At 43.5% G+C, this 17,196-nt stretch overlaps 1 protein-coding gene across 1 annotated transcript in view; it reads left to right on the top strand.

Moving 5' to 3' along the window:
• The first annotated feature begins 2,263 nt into the window (after positions 1 to 2,263).
• Positions 2,264 to 17,196, top strand: part of pcdh1a (protocadherin 1a) — an 84,033-nt gene continuing 69,100 nt past the window's right edge. Inside the window, exons 1-3 of the mRNA XM_084029105.1 lie at positions 2,264 to 2,399; positions 9,552 to 10,366; positions 11,265 to 13,451. Of these exons, the coding sequence (XP_083885231.1) occupies positions 9,572 to 10,366; positions 11,265 to 13,451 (2,982 nt within the window). The 5' untranslated portion in view covers positions 2,264 to 2,399; positions 9,552 to 9,571. The remainder of the gene's footprint in view (positions 2,400 to 9,551; positions 10,367 to 11,264; positions 13,452 to 17,196) is intronic.

The following is a 17,196-nucleotide window of genomic DNA, read 5'->3' on the forward strand; positions in this document are numbered from 1 at the left end:
TTCGGGGGTGTGTGAGGGCGTTCTCTGCCTTTGTTCCGATGCGGCGATTACCCTTGCCTCGTCCTCGTTTTACCTGTCTCATAGTGTAGTATGGCCACAAGAAAGGTAAATGGGAATCAAACAGACCTGCCGAACTGAGCCAAGCCGACTGAAGACATAAGCCGTATTTCAGCCCACGCTCACTTATTATTTCTATATTATACCTGAAACAAACAACACACCGTTGAAACTTGGCCTCCGTCTGTCTCTGCTGTTTGGTCAAAGAAATGCATTCATTTTAATAAATGCATTCTATGGATGCCATGCAGCTTGAATTTCAATAAGATGACGATACATGTAGTCAGTTTGAGCTTAATTAGCCCGAAACGCTATACCTTCAATTACCATTTTTTGATTAACTTTAAAAAAGAATTAAACTACAAACGTAATTTCTGTTTACTAAGAAGACATATGGATTTAATATTTTCCCGAACCCATAAATGAGGCTTCAAAACAACAGTTGACTCCCAAGCTGTCCTAATGATATGAATGTGTCTGATATTGGTGTATACATGCTGTATACATGTGGACGTCTGTTCCAACATTGTTTCCCTTCTCTTTCTACCCTCTCTCTTCTCAGAAGACTTATGGGCCACCTGTGAAAATACTTAAACGTTATTAGTATGGCTGGTGAAGAGCAGCATAGCGGTGGCAGTGCGTGGGCGGGAGCTCTAATATGATTGGCTCAGGGACACTGTAAGCCTGAGTGGCAGCCCCTAATGGGAGCCCTGGAGAGGTAACCCAACAGCTGTGTGTTTGCAGCTAATGAGAGATGGGGGAGGAGTAAAGGATCACACACTGGAAACACTCTGATAAACTCTTGCCTCAGAATGGCTGCTGAAGATAGCAAATCAAGTTTTCTCTGGAGGTGATTGCTTAAGGCTTTCCTTTGTGACAAACCCGGCGTTTGACTCGTTGCTCTCGGTCCATTGCTTGTGCTTAAGCGGTTATGATCAGTGACATCAGTGTTGTGGAAGAAAGGAAGAGAACAACTGTGGTGTGGGATGGATTCCGCTCCCTGCTGAGCCATGCTGATTTAAAGCCCAGAGCAAAAGCATTGTTTTTTTTTTGTTGTTTTTTATATTACACTGCTGCAGTTTTAACAGATGATGTTAGACATAACAAAGATTATTCCAATAAACACTAACAGCATTTTCATTGTCATCACTGGGATAAAAAAAAAAAAGCCCCATTATAATGTTACTCCAACATCAATGTTACCACTGAATCCCCCTGATTTCCTCAGCTGATGGAGAGGACTGTTATTTCCCTCCCTTAATAGAACCGCCTGAGGGTGGCGCCAAATGAATAAATAGTGGCCGACCGGCTTCCATTTTGGGCCATTCATTTTTGCTACACGGAATACATATCAACAAGTAAAAGTCAGCGCAGACAACCTGTTACATCAAATTTAGGCGATGTGTACAAATCGGTGCGTTTTGTATCACCTAGAAGCAGCTGACGCGCTGCAGCAGCAGCAATGACAACACATGCAGCGGCAGCGTGACACGCTTCTGCAACAGAGAAAAAGGTGCATTCCCCCTATTTGAGGTGACCCAGTTTGATGAGATCTTTTTAAACTGTCGGAACCACACAATTTGCTGGTAGGCAGGCTGGGCATAATGTGATGTAGAGTGTGAAGTTGCTGTTTGCCGCGGTGGATGGGAGCCCCACCTCCTCCCACGCTCCGATGAGTAGAGAGAGGAAGGAGAGAGGGAGAGAGGGGAGCAACTAAACCTACCCACAGCATCTCACCACTTGCTCTCTGGGAATGCTTCAGACGGGCTCGCTCTTCCGAACCGGTTAGCCAGTCCGTTTGACGTTGCTTGAAAAATATATAAAGGAAGAAAATTAAAGAGATGATATCAGTGTTGCTGTCGTTCAGACACCCAGTGCGTCCTGTGAGTGCGTTGTGAGCCGCTCGCGTCAGGGGGAAGCGCTCGGCAGAAACTTGGACCAAAGGGGGGGGAGGGTTGCGCCAACGAGTGCGCATCTTGGCAGGGATCAGTTCTCGAGGATCGGACATGACACACAGTTGATCATCCCTGTGGAGTGAGACTCTTCGTTTCCCGGCGCTCTCATAAAACCATCGGACACAAAACAACTTCTGATCTTTTTATAATTTTTTTTTTCCACGAACAGAGACATCTGAGAATCCTGCATTCTGGTGCGTAAAGTTGCGAACGCTGTGATTGGATTTGTTGCTGCCTGCGTGAGTGGTTTTCATGTCGGCACTGTGACGGAGGTTTGAGGGTTAGACACCTGCCTCCGGGATCACCGGCGGACGCGGCAGCTGCGGACGGACGGGCGGACGGGCGGACCGGCGACGCGGCGCGCTCACACAGAAGTCTCCGGCTCAGGTAGCTTACTGGAGCGACTGCAAAGTTGTCGTGATTGCTCGATGTTGTTGGGGGATTTGTGTTGCGAAGTTTTTTTCTTTTTTTTTCTTGGTGTCAAATTACGCAGTCCGAACACACCGTTTGTAGCCTACAACAAGTTGCGTTAATAACCCCGGAGCCGATGGAGCAGCAGGTTGAGGGGACGCCGTGATAGAAAGCCACATATGTCACCCACTAGAACGACGCGCTGCCTGCGTGATAAGACGATGCATCGCAATGAAAACACACCCGGCACCCAGAGTTGTAGCCTCCGGCCTGAGTGATGCTGTTAAGTCATTATTAAGTCCGCATATATAAGTGCACACGCGGATGCATACTGCCGATCGGCTAATTGCGTCTTGTGAAACCCTTATGATTCCGCGGAGCAGGAAATGTGATCCGTTCCTATCATCCCATGCCTCGTCATTTCTTTTCTATAGCCTCAAACATCATACTTATTGCCTTTACGTTCGCGGATCTTCATTTGGAGCGAGTGACGATTTCTTTTTACGCAAATAATTCTGTCGCCGCGTTGAGAAGTCATCGGCAGTTTTCCTGCGTGGAGAGAATTGGCGCTCGTAATTGGAAGGAAGAAGAAGAAGAAAGATCTTTGATCAGCGGATCTGCACGGGTAATCTCCCCTCGTCTCCAGCGCGGGTCTGGGGTGTTGTTTCTCACCCCTCCACCGACCACCAGGCACATTTTAATAGTCTGCTCCACGTAGTCCGAGTTCCCACACACACTCTAGGCTAGAGGAAAACAGGCCTAATAACCCAGTGCTGCCCCATATCTAAGAAACTGTTCAGAAGACATAAACCACATGATTTCAGTCGATTATGAAGCAGAGATGATGGGAGTTTGAAAAAAAAAACAGACTTAATGATTAGTTCTGCAAAAATCCTTGTGAACAATTAGCCCTGTCTGTCTGTCTAATACTTTCAACATGTTATTCACTTGCCCTAATTGATCATTGCTGAACTTTGCACACTCTGAACACTGCACAGTGCCACGCGTTGTGTCATGTAATGGAGTTGCTACCTGTTTGCCGTCTGGCTGAAACACATCAAAGCATCGGGAGCCATTTGAACTCGAGAGCCCCAAGGAAATCCGTTTTTTTTCCAGCCTCACGCACGGAACCAACAAGGATGAGAAAGCACACGACCTGTCCGTGTGTTCATATCTCCCGTGAAGCCACGTCTGAATGCCGCCGCTTGTTGTTGTGGCGGGGGTGACCCTCCATCAGTGTTATTGTGTGGAACAGCCTACATGAATAGCTAAACACTCCTGCCCATACCAAGTGTTTCCCACCCAAAAGGCCATCGCTCTCTCATTACCAGCAGCCGGGTGTACAGTCTGTAGAACTGTGCGGAGGAGCGTTTAGCAGTAAATTCTGTCGGTAGGCCAGCTGTAAGGAGGCCTAAGCTGTGACGCTACCCATCATAAATCATGCTGGTGGGAGGGTAATGGGTTTTACCTGTTATACTAGCTAAAGGCGCCGAGTCAGCCAATATTTCAAATCACCTCAGTTGAGAAAATCATTACGTCTCCCGTTATCTCTCCACACTAGCGAAGCAGGGGCGATCACATCTTGTGGTAGACTTTCATGAGCTTGATTTGTACGGAGTAACAGGTGAAAGAACAGGTTCTGCTGCTGGTCCTGCTAGATCATGCTGTTTCCTCCCATACGTGTGTGATTGCTGCTAATGACACAGCCCTAAACCTTTGAAATATTATTATTTCACAATTACGCCTCAGTTGATTCTATGCATGAGTCATTTTCTGCTGGACCTGTGGAGCGTTCAACTCAAAGAGCAAGTGTCACCCAGTCAGTCACTGTGTTGACTCAGTCGGTAGATAGTCTGTCTCTATGGTAACCAGGACGGGCGCACATGCTCTGCAGCACAATTATACTTTTCAGTTTTTTTTTATTAATAGGTTTCATTAATGAATTATGACAACACTCGCATGTGGTGTGCAGCCACACATACCTTCATCTTCTATACTTATCATTTATACTTATATTTTTAAAAAGTAGGACTTTCAATCTCCTTCAATATCTCTTAAAATGATAATTGGAAATTAAAATTGGAAACATTGGATGAAATGTTCGTAGTGCATAGATGATGAGATTGATGATGTTATTCATTTTGCCAATAAATAACTGATGAAATTCAGGATGGTCGTTACAGATTTGACTATTTTTTACTTAATTACCACTTTACCTATCATTTTTTAAATGTAACGCCTACATGTTCATTCATTCTCAGTCTGTTTATTTCTATATTCCACACCATATATTTTCCTTATAATCATTAGCATTGGTAATTGATGTAACATGAAAACAGGATCTACCTTTCCAGACAAAATCTGTGTGGCATTTCACTATTAAGATTCAATTCATGTGGTTGCGTTGTCCACAATAACTTTTTGTCCTCGAATTGAGAATCATAACACTTAGCTTAACCTTAGGTTTTTCTGTCCTCCCAACTATAAAATGTCAGCATTTCCGAAGACAGCTTGACAGCTGCTTGTGGTGCAAAAGGTTTCTGGCCAAACAGTTTTAGGGCGATGCTTTTCCAAGTCACAGCAAATGAAAACAATCTTATCGGAGGTGCAGGTGCTATTTCCCTCTGACCAACATGCAAATACACTCCAGGTGGTGGAGGAGTTGTTTTTCTGGCTTCGTGAGAGGATGGTACCAGCTTTTCAGAGGTCATTGTTTGGGCTGGGTTCAGCACCCACGGCCTCAATTAGACATAAAAATGGTAGCCCTCTTGGGAAAGAGTGCAGCTGCGTGGGGTCAGTGATTGTAGGCGTGTAGGAGGTGAAGTGTTTCTTCAACCATGAGGTCAGCTGGGTGGTGCGCTGTGTGAGGGCTCCAGGTGAGGCTCAATCACACCTTGCAGTTTGACTGATGCTAAGCTGCCAGAGAAGTCTTCCCCCCTCCCCTTCCTCTGCGAGGAGCAGAGCAGCAGCACTGGCTCCGAGCCTTAGGGAGAGGTGGAGGGAGATTGCAGTCAGTCACTCAGAGGAATTTTGGAGTTCACTGTCATTCAAAATTGGAGGGAGCGAGTAGATCCACGAGGCTAGAGAGGGAGATCAGAAGGAAGGGATTCACATTATTAAGAGACATCTCCTTACAGCATTTCTGTATCCGCTGGTGAAATTCTTCTCTGTCCTTTTTGATGTTGTAGCAACGATTCCAATATTCTGATTGTGGATCCTTTTTTGCTTTTTTTTTGCTTTTTTTTTTCAAAACAAATCTTATTTACTTGAAATACCATGGTTGAATTCATGAAATAGTCATCCCCCGCACTTTTATTTGATCAGATTAGTTTCTGTATTTGAAAGGTGTTCAAGTGTTTGACAGTTTTCAAAACTTTCATTTGACACATCTAATGTAGTCATATTTTGTCTCTTTTTAACAGCACTACCTGGAAGTAAATATATTTAATTTACCCTTAGCGACAGGCACACAGTCAATCGCAGATTTCGGTGAAACTTCAACAGAAATGACAGCAGCGTCCCAGCTGACATGGCGGGCGGGGATGACAATCACTTTCCCTGCTCTCTTTGAGTCATTGTTATCTATAGAGGTCATTGGCAGGTGAAGGGGGATGCTTGGGTGAGTTTCTCCTGTAGCTTGTGAGTCTCTGGGGTGATGGCCATGCAGAGAATGATACATGAATCACAAGCTTTCTAGTCTGCTCTTGTACTTAGACTTGGCACCCGCTGGTCTTAATAAGCTGGGTTTAGGCCAGAAAGTGTTCTTGTTCTGTGATGTTCCAAGGGGTTTTTAAACGCCATTGCTGGGCGGTTTACTTTGACTACATATTTTGTTGCAAAGTTAAACATCTTCATAGGAGATGTAGCAAGTAGGAGACCCATCAGGCAGTTTGAAACTGTCTTTGAAAGTCCACCTCCATACTGTGGTACAGGCTGCCTTCAGTTTTTCTCCATGTTGGAACCATCTGGACCGTTGCATGATCACAGCGTGAGGCAATGTGCTGAATGCTGCTTCGCTGGTAGAGTTAAAGTTTTCTCCTCAGTAAGAGGTGGATGCCTTGATTGTATTGGGAAAGATATTTCTTCAGAATTTGTTGCTTCCCCCTAGGTGTCTGGCGCAGTGTGTTTCTCAGTTCGGCTATTTGTGCACGATGCTTTTTGCAGCACATGGCGCTTAAGGGAATTATGTTGTTATGAGTCTGTTAGGCCATATATAGCCATAATAGCTCCACGTTAAGGAAGTACAGTCTCACTGTACTCATGCAACTTGTATTACAGTAGGAACCACCCAAGCATTAGCCAGGTCTAAGCTGTCCTGTGGTGTAGCTGCCACAGAGTAGCTGCGACTTTCTAGCGGTAACGGGTAGTCGGTTACACACCACCGTGCTGCCACAGTTCTTGGGTGTTGACGGGGTGAGTTTCAATAGACAAAAGGATTTCATTTCTCAGCCTCGCACTTCCTGAAGATTACGGCGTTGGCGTTCATATTGCAGCACTCCGTCCTTACAGAAGCAGTGGTTAGCGTGGTTGACCAGGACCGGAATATGACAGGCACATCTGAAAACTGGAAGAATTAACTTCTGGTTCCTCCCTTTGATTTTATGCTGAGTTATGTATCTCGATCTGCCTGAATCAGCTTGTAGTCTTGTGGGTCTACCACACCATCTGGAATGGCAGATGATAACCAAGTGTTTCAGAGGGGAGAAAAACGCTGAGACGCAGGAAATGTCACGCCTAGTTGTGTTCAGCAGTTCTAATTCATCCGTTTTGCTGCTCAGGTAGTGAACTATGGTGAGATGTGCCGTATCCAGTAGTCAGAGAGTCTCAGCACCTGTTCCCCATCGCCAGCAACTCAGAGTGCTTTGAGTTGTGGGAAAAGGAAAAAAGAAAGGATGCTGTCAAGCTTTTGATAAAATATTTGTGAGATAGCTGAGAAATGTGCGATAGAAGCCCAAAGGCGAGGTGTCAATAATATTCAACCAATAAGAGACTCTCACTGAGTGATGGCAAAATGCATATTTCACAAACGACATGAATTTTAATGTCAATGTAAACAAAGAAAAAGAACCCCAATTCGCTGTGGCTGCCAGGCACGGTGCCATCTGGAAGACAGGCATGAGGCCAACTGGAAGACATTAAGTCATGAGTGTCATCAACCATAACAATCATGTCACTATCAAAGCACGCCTATTCATTCTAGGAGTGGCTGTAATGGCAGGGGCACAGCTACAGCCAAACAAAACATTATGACATTAATTATGGTTTTCACTTTGAAGTGGCCATTTGTGAAAAAAAACAAAAGAAAAACAACAGCAAAACAACATAAATTGAACATTAAATATATGTTTTTAAAAGAGACAAAGAAAAATGTATGTGAGATCATGTGACCATGCCATTCTGGACCAGTGCATCATATACAGAGTCATTCTGTGAGTGTGATCACATTATTCTAATGGCAATGTAAAAATGAATTGTCTTTATTTAACATACCTGTTTACAAGCAAGTTAAATGTAAGCAGGGAACACAATATGAAACCATCACAATTAGATTTAGTGCTATTTTGTTTATAGTTATTTCACGAATGGTGATGCTTCAAATTTAACCGTCAATTGTAGGTATAATAAATGCGTTGTGGAACGCATCCACTGATTATGTTTTTACTCCCTCCTGCCTATTTTTCCCTGCACACATGAACACACAGAATGCACACTCACCGTTCATGGCACATTGACTCGAGGCTCTCCCCTGCAGATGTAAAAAGGGACACATCGATAACCGAGCAATTAGTGCATCAATAACCTGCACTTCCAATTTTAATGTATTCAAAAGGAATTGGATTTTTGCATTGGATTTCTGTATATTTGTGTTCCGCCGCCGTGCTTAATACACATTTGCTTTGCTCCTCTCTGGAGTATCGTTTCATGTGAGGAGATATGGAATGTAGTGATTTGAGCTCAACGCTATTTGACCATATTCATCTCTCTCACAACCACACATACTGAGGCTGCACTGATCTCACTTATTTTTCCTTGAGGGTCCCTCAGGGTACTGGCCAATATCAGATCCAGTACCTGTACTCAAAACTAAAAGTGGGGATGTTGTAGACACTCACTGATGCACCACACACACAAAACTGGTAAAAATGTTGTTTTCCAGAGCACTGGACCTTGACACCTAACCTCCACTTCTGCTCTCATTTCAATTACCAATAGAACTCTTCACACACACAGAGGAAATAATTACAGTTTAAAAATCATTGTAGCATGAGAAAAGACAGAATTCTTTCACTGGAGGGAATACAGATCAAAGAAGACACTAAAATAATGGGTCGTAATTACAGAGTTGAAAGGTTCAAAATCAAACATAATGATAACAGTGTTTGAGGCAGCCAGTAGTAATGGAGCGTGGATGGAAATGTCTGCATTGTGCATTGTTTCAAGCTGCATGTGATAAAAAAAATAGCCAAGTTGCATAAAATGCGTGAGAAGAATTGTCCTCATTGCTGTCGAGACCCTTAGTATGCAATCACTTGTTTTCCGAGGCGATAATTCAATAAATGGGCCTGACTTTGGACATTGTCTTGGCAGGTTGGTATGGATGTTTGTGTAAGGGCATGCTTTCTGCTAAAGGTTACTTTGGAGCTGCGTTCCTTCACCGCTCAAAGTTTAGTGGTGTAATACCAAAATAATGAGTCTCTTAAGCGGTCTGATTTTTTTTATTACACTTTTATTTGATTACGCGGCTGAAACAATACAATCCACACCGGCCCTCAAGTTTGTTTTGTGTGCGAGCTCACAAGATAACATTTTGTGTTTCTACAATAATTTCCACATGAAATTTGTAACGCTGAGACGTTCACGGAAGATATTGAAACTCTGGAATTGAAAAAGAAACCAAGCTGGGAGATAGTTATGATTGCACTTTTGAAAAATGCCTTTTTTCCCTGTGTTGTTATTGTTGTCTAATTATTATATCCTGCTTCTAGACCTGCAGCTTTTTGATACTACTTATTAACACAAATCATACATTTTACAGCGTTACAATAGAACAATACACTGAGACAGTTTGTTGTATTTCTCAATCTCTAAGACACTATTGTGACACAAATACTCTTTGTCATGTTGCAGGCAGATCTTCTGATGACCTAATGGAACTGAACTTAGGTGAAGTGCTGTTCTGGGTCCTGGTGCTGTACTGCAGCTCTGCTGAAGGCAGTATCCTGTACCGGGTCCAGGAGGAGCAGCCTCCCAACACGCTTATTGGCAGCCTGGCAGCAGACCAGGGCCTGCCAGACTCGGGTCATCTCTACAAGCTGGAGGTGGGAGCCCCTTACCTTCGTGTCGATGGAAAGACTGGAGACATTTTCACCACAGAGATTCCCATAGACAGAGAGACCTTAAGGGACTGTCGATCCCTGACCAAGGGCAAGCCCTGCTACCTGGAGTTTGAAGTATCCGTGACAGATCTGATACAAAACCAGAGCCCCAGACTGATTGAAGGACGTATTGAAGTGCAGGACATCAATGACAACACTCCACAGTTTCCCTCTTCTGTGCTCACTATCTCTGTCCCTGAGAACACGATCATGGGGGCGCTCTTCTCCATACCTCTAGCTACAGACAGGGACTCGGAAAGGAATGGGGTGGCAGATTACGCGCTGACCGCAGGGCCAGACGCAGCAACCCTGTTTGGTTTACAGGTGGCTGACGACAGGGGAGGGAAACTCCCGCAGCTCATTGTCCTGGGCAACCTAGACCGTGAGCTAAAGGATTCCTATGACCTCACCATCAAGGCAGTGGATGGAGGAAACCCGCAGCGCTACAGCAGTGCCCTGCTGAGAGTGGTAGTCACTGATGCCAACGACAACTCTCCGAAGTTTGAAAGGTCCACGTATGAGGCGGAGGTGTTGGAGAACAGTCCAGTGGGGCACTCGGTGTTGCAGGTAAGATTGTGATGCAGATATGCTTGCTTATAGAAACATATTTAAAATAAATTCCAGTCTGAGGTAAATAGTGACATTGCAACTAAAATTGTTTCTGTTACTTTGAATTATATACTAAGCAAAGTAAGACAGACTTGAATAAAACATAAGCAAATGTATCAAGGGTAAAAAAGAGTATGTTTGTACCATGCTTATTCCTGTAGTCTTAATATGAAAACTCAAATTATTGTGCTTTATTAAAACATAATTTTTTTCAAAATTCAAACTCTAATGTGGAACTCATGGCAACCATGGCCACACATAGTGCATGGCAATTTACATCCTATGTTTTTAAAAATGTTACATGTAAGTTGTTTCACTCCTGTTACACTAATATACATATTCAAGTAATACTGTAAGTATTAGAGCATTATCATATTATGCTTGTTCAGGTTATTAAGCTGCTTATTGCTTTTGTTATGTTATTATACTTGCAGAAATAGAATTAGAGATACACAATGTTGGAGTGTAGGAGTAAGATACTCTGTGTAGGATTTTCTCTGCATACCGATTGTGGAATTTAACCGACTGAAGAAATAGTAGCCCTGATATTATGCCATATGTTTTCATATGAACCTTTTCTCTATCCATTTTTCTGGAATAAAAGACATGGGGCGAAGAGATAAAAAGGCCAGTGATATAACCAGCAAAAACAGAGAGAACGGGCAATAATGAGATATACCTTAATGAAGCTGTTCACTTGCTGTGCTTTGAAGTGGTCAGCCATCGTTGATTCATTCACTTTAATTCATTGACCAATGATCATTAGAGAAAATCCTACACTGGCTTCATTTGAATTCAAATCCCAACTTGTTACACATAAATGATGCCTTTAACCATGGAACTCCTTTCATTCTAGGTCAAAGCAAATGACTCTGACATGGGCCCTAATGGAGAAATTGAGTACACCCTTCACCAAGCAGTCGAGCCAGTGCCGAAACTCTTACGAATTGATCGGTCCACCGGCATCATCTATGTCAAAGGATCCCTGGACAGGGAGGACATCAACAGCCTGTCCTTCTATGTAGTGGCGAGGGATAAGGGTCCTCAACCTAAAAGCTCAAAGACATTTGTAACCATAGAGGTGACGGACCAGAATGACAATGCTCCGGCTGTGGAGATCCGTGGGATCGGTCTTGTGACACACAGTGAAGGCGTGGCTAACATTTCGGAGGACATGCCAGTTGGAACAGCCGTGGCTTTGGTGCAAGTGTCTGACAAGGATGAGGGAGAGAACGCTGTGGTCACCTGTGTGGTCGCAGGAGATGTGCCCTTCCAGCTCCGCCCTGCCAGCGACTCCTCCAGTGACAACAAAAGGAAGTATTTTCTCCAGACCACCACTCCCCTCGACTACGAAAGGGTGAGGGATTACCGAGTAGAGATTGTGGCTGTGGATTCTGGAAATCCAGCACTCTCTAGTACAAATTCTCTCAAGGTGCAGGTGACTGATGTGAACGACAACTCTCCAATATTCTCCCCGACCTTGTTTGAGGTAGATTTTGCTGAAGAGAACCAACCAGGGGAGAAGGTTTTGGATGTTATAGCTTCGGATGCCGACAGTGGCACCAATGCGGAACTCCTCTATAGTATAGTGGCAGACTCATCCATCAAAGGTCTGTTTGAGATTGACCCAAATACGGGGGAAGTAAGAGCCCGAAGCCCGCTTGACCGTGAACATAAAGAACGCTATGAGTTTCGGGTCACTGCAGCAGACAAAGGATCACCTGTTCATAAAGGAACAGCAACCGTTGTAGTAAAAGTCCTTGACCGCAATGACAATGACCCCAAGTTCATGCTTAGTGGCTACAGCTTTTCAGTTTTGGAAAACATGCCTCCCCTCAGTCCCGTTGGCATGGTGACAGTCCTGGACGTGGACAAAGGGGAGAACGCTCATGTCCAGCTCTCTGTAGAGCCAGATGGTGGGAAGTTTGTTGTTCAAAATGGAACAGGCACCATTCTTTCAAGCATCTCATTCGACAGGGAGAAAGAAAGCAGCTATACTTTCCGTCTAAAAGCAGTGGATGCAGGAGTACCACCTCGGTCTTCATATGTGGGCGTCACCATCAACGTACTGGATGAAAATGACAATGACCCTGTGGTCACCAAGCCCTCCAATTCTTCGTTCAGGCGCTTGTCACCTCTAGCTTCCCCAGATAGTCATGTTGAGATCGTGGAAGCTGAAGACCTGGATAGTGGGCCTAATGCAGAGCTGCTCTTCAGCATTGCTGGTGGAAACCCATACCAGTTATTTCGCATTTCCCCCTCCAGTGGGGAGATCACTCTAGCAAAAGAGATGACCCGAAAACACGGCGGCCTACATCGGCTTGTGGTGCGAGTGAGTGACAGGGGGAAGCCTGCACGTCACGCCACTGCTCTGGTCCACATCTATGTCAATGAAACCATTTCAAATGTCAGCTTAGTGGAGGCCCTAGTAGGACACAGTCTTTACACCCCACTGGAAAGGGACATCGCTGGTGATCCTGACAACGGCTTTGCTGCACAGCGTAGTAACATTTTGTTTGGAAGCCTCGCCGGTGTGGCAGGTGTTGTCATGTTAATCTTGGTGGTGGTATTTGTGCGTCACCGCATCCAGAGAGAAACCAAGAGTGGGTATCAGGCTGGCAAGAAGGAAACAAAGGACTTATATGCACCCAAACAGGCACCAAAGCATGCCAAAGGCAAACGAGGACGGAAAGGGAAACCCCAAAAGTCCCCAAAGCCACTCGGGGAAGACGAGGAAGTCAGCCTTCAAAAGAGTCTCAAGTTCAACCTTGATGGAGTCAATGACAGCCCGAGGATACACCTGCCCTTAACATATTCACCAGGAAGCCCCGATATAGGCAGGCACTATCGCTCCAACTCGCCCTTACCCTCCATTCAGCTGCAGGCCCAATCCCCTTCAGCCTCACAGAAGCACCAAGCTGTCCAGGACCTTCCTGCCGCCAACACCTTTGTAGGAACAGGAGGAGATGACAACTCTACTGGTTCAGACCAGTACTCAGATTACAGCTACAAGACCAACCAGCTGAAGTACAACAACAAACAGGTAAGTCCTGCCTTACGAATGTAACCACTGTTATGTGGTGTGTCACATACATTTCAGAAGTACATACATACATACATACATACATACATACATATATATCATTCATATGGTCAGCTGTCAGCTACAGTTACCAATAGAATTCAGCTACAGTAATATGTTCAACTTAAAAGATAATAACATTAAATCAAATGGAATTATTTGGATGGCTTTAGTTATAATTGTCTCAGTCCAAATTTTTTAAATGTCAAACAAAAAGATTGCAGATTTCTTAATGTCACTTCTTTCATATTTACAATTGTACTCTCTGCAGTACAGTATTTGGCAGATGACAGATTAAAAAGAGCCAAGATGTATACTTTCATTTGGAAAGCATATAACCTGCTTAAAATGAAACGACATGGTGTTCCTCTAAATTTGTGTTTTTCTTTGATCACATGGGAAATCTTACTACGTTTTGGGAATAATGTAATTTGGATTTTTACAGTTTTTTTTCACTCCACTAATAGATATAATAGTACTATTTATGTTAATATTAAGTGCAGTGACATGCTCGCCCTCTCATGTTTCTCTGGAGGGTGAAATTTGCTAGACAAAGATAGTTGCTGCAAAAATGAACTCCAAGTTTGTCTTCAAACATCACACTGCTAGAAAGTTTAGTTGGTCCTTCATTTTTCATTTATCATGGGTTTGGCAGTGGAGTTGAGCCGGGAAGGTCCATTTCTCAGTGACTTACTTCTGCTCTTCTGCCTGACCTCTAGTGCTCTGATCTCTGCGGGTCACTTGTTCTTATCTCCCTGCTCCTTATGCTCTTATCTCGTCTTATCTGTACAACATTTGGCAAGGCTTGAATCGCCATGGAAACAGAAATATTAATAGACTCAGAAGGGATTACGAAAAGAAAAATTGTAGAGTCTAGGGATACAAGGCAATTGTGTCTCTAGGTTTCTGTGTCATCTGCAAGTGTGTGAATGTGCATCTCGGACTAGACTAGAAGTGTAGGCGTTTGTGTGTGTGCGTGTGTGTTTTAGGGGGGATTAAGCAGACTAACATTATCCTTAAATAATACAACATCCTGATCCTATCAGTTTATCAAGATAGCTGTATACACACTATTGAAATATATCTCTCTTCCCCATGATTAAAAAAATCATGTAGGTAACATTAAGAGTATCAGATGACTTCAAAGAGCACCTAAATCCAAAGGCTGCTACAGCGGGATAACTTCTCAATGCAGGGCATCCATGTACAGCAACCAAATTAATGTGTGTGTGTGTGTGTGTGTGTGTGACTCACACAATAATGACAAGCTTCATGTTGCAGCGCTATTCAGAAACAACCATCCTTTTGATGTCGAAAAAACATTCAACAGCGATGTATAGAATTTATTCACCCAAGGCGAGTTGACATTGTCTTTCAAGATGTTTCCATCGGCAAATCACGATGTCAAACATACAAAACAGTTTGACACTCTCCGAGGCATTGCAGATGAAGTTTGACACATGAAAATTAGCAAAAATAGAAGTGGAGAAGTATGCCGCTGAGTTCTGAACATGTGTAGGTGACACATTTTCTGTGGAGATATCTTCAGAGCCAGAATCACAGTTGGCTGGTTGGTAGTTTGGGCAGATGCTTGCTGACAGCGTAGGTGATCACAAGCCTTTGTGGGTGGAGTCAGTTTAGAGAACAGTCACCACTGTCTCCTTGATGGACAACATAAGGGACCAAAATGACTGCAAGCCACGGGGTGTGTCTGGGTATTTGTGTGTAGTGTCAATCTGTGTGTGTGTGTGTATGTGTGTAGTTTCACCGCTCAGTAAAAGAGTGTTAATTGTAACTGCGGCACAGATGTAAGCTCACAGCACTCGACAGTGTTTGTGCTTTCTCAATATGATAACACAAATGCGTATGAGATATGACTTAAGTGATTGACAGGCGGTGTAAAAACATGGACAGATGTTGAAGCTCATGTGACATACCTCAGCAGATGTTGTCTCATGTATGGCATCCCCTCTCACATCAGGAGGAACAGATTGACCAAAATATATAATTAAAGTAACTGCCAAGTGATGTGACAGATGTAGAGCGGTGCCCTTGCATTAATTAACTCTGCTATACTCGACAATGGCTCTTCATTGGGAGCATGGTCAGGTGTACTAAACGTCTCCCTAGTGTCTGAAAGTAAAACCCTGCATGTTTACAGTACAGGATATAATCGGTATATTTAGTCAAACTCTTTTTCTAGTTTTCTTCAGAGTTTTGCTGTGTAATTATCTGCAGCATTATCATACCTTTTCCTCCGACTCCCTGCACCTAACTCTACTGTTGGGGGAAATCTGAGTCAAGAAACTAAAGCAGTCTGAAACTGCAATGCGTGTGATTGTGTGGCTCTAGTTTGAGTTAAAATAAAAAAATAAAAAAATAATAATTTGAATGCTGACATTAGTATTACATTTTTTTTTTAAGAAACATGTATTCTAACGTTGACAAATCTCGCCCTCCTCGCCTTGGCCTACCCGCATAAACAGAAGCTTTTGACACATGAAGTCTGATGAACAATAACGTTTTCTGAATCACAATCTCACTCTCAGAAATAGCCGACATCACGGGAGATAACCGCGCGGCAGCGCTCGGTGAAATGAAACAAAGATATGGACGGACCTCTAGAAGCGATGCATCATGACAAAGATCCATTCATGCTGCTTACTGCTAGCTAGATCGACCCGCGTCTCCATCGGCTGATTCATCCGGAACGAGACCGACAGCAGGATGTAAATGAGAAAGTGAAAGTAGAGCTGACGGTGAGACGAGGAGGACGTAGCGATGGCAACGGGGACACAGCGTCCCCAGGAGAACGGCAATGTGGTTGTTTTACTTTCTTAAAGCTATGGTTTATGATTTGGAATAAAAAAACATCCTTTCAGTCTATCAGTCTACCTGCATAGAAATTGACCAATGGGAACCATTGTTCCTGAAGGCTCCCATTGGCTCGTACGCTCCATCCAATCCCCTCGTCTCCCCTGTACCTCGTCCCTTCCCACGCGGAATGCTTTTTTCAAATCTGTATCAGAGGCTCAACTGATTTTCAGAATGTATTACTTATCTAGAAAGCTGTCACCTGTTGGTAATTCAACATATTTATTGGTCATGTTTTTGGAACGCCCTCTAGTGGAAAGGAAGTTAAACAACCACATTGCTGATAATGGCATTGGCAATGTATAAATCTTTGTAGTGTATATAATTTGAATATTGAAAAAGAAATATGGAACGCAATTTGAATAGTTTTAAAGAGGAACATTGACAGCTCTACCTCACAGACGGTCTCATTGCACAAGTAGTGTACATGTCAAAACATCAGGATATTCTGCCGAATCTCAATTTATTTAAAGGACTTGCTCTTCAGAGTTTAGGTAAGAATTAGATCAGGTTCAAGGTAATTTAGGATGGAGGTTATTTAAACGACTCTTATTTATACGATCGAGAATAGTCTAATGTGCATTCAGGGAAAATATCTCTACTTACAGCGATCTCTACTATAACTACTATAATCAACTCTGCATTTGCTAGTTAATTATTGTCACAAAATAAGAAGAATGAGTGTATTTGAGTAGGGAAGATTGGTGTTTTCTGAAGTTACAATTTCGTCTTTGAAAGGCTAACTGGCAACAAATATGTATTGAAGAAAAAATATTTTGTTAGATAACAACATGTTGTGAATTTGCAGAAATGATGACATCTATCTTTTTTT

The sequence above is a fragment of the Eutrigla gurnardus genome, assembly GCF_963514095.1.
Source record: "Eutrigla gurnardus genome assembly, chromosome: 15".
NCBI classification, from domain to species: Eukaryota; Metazoa; Chordata; class Actinopteri; order Perciformes; family Triglidae; genus Eutrigla; species Eutrigla gurnardus.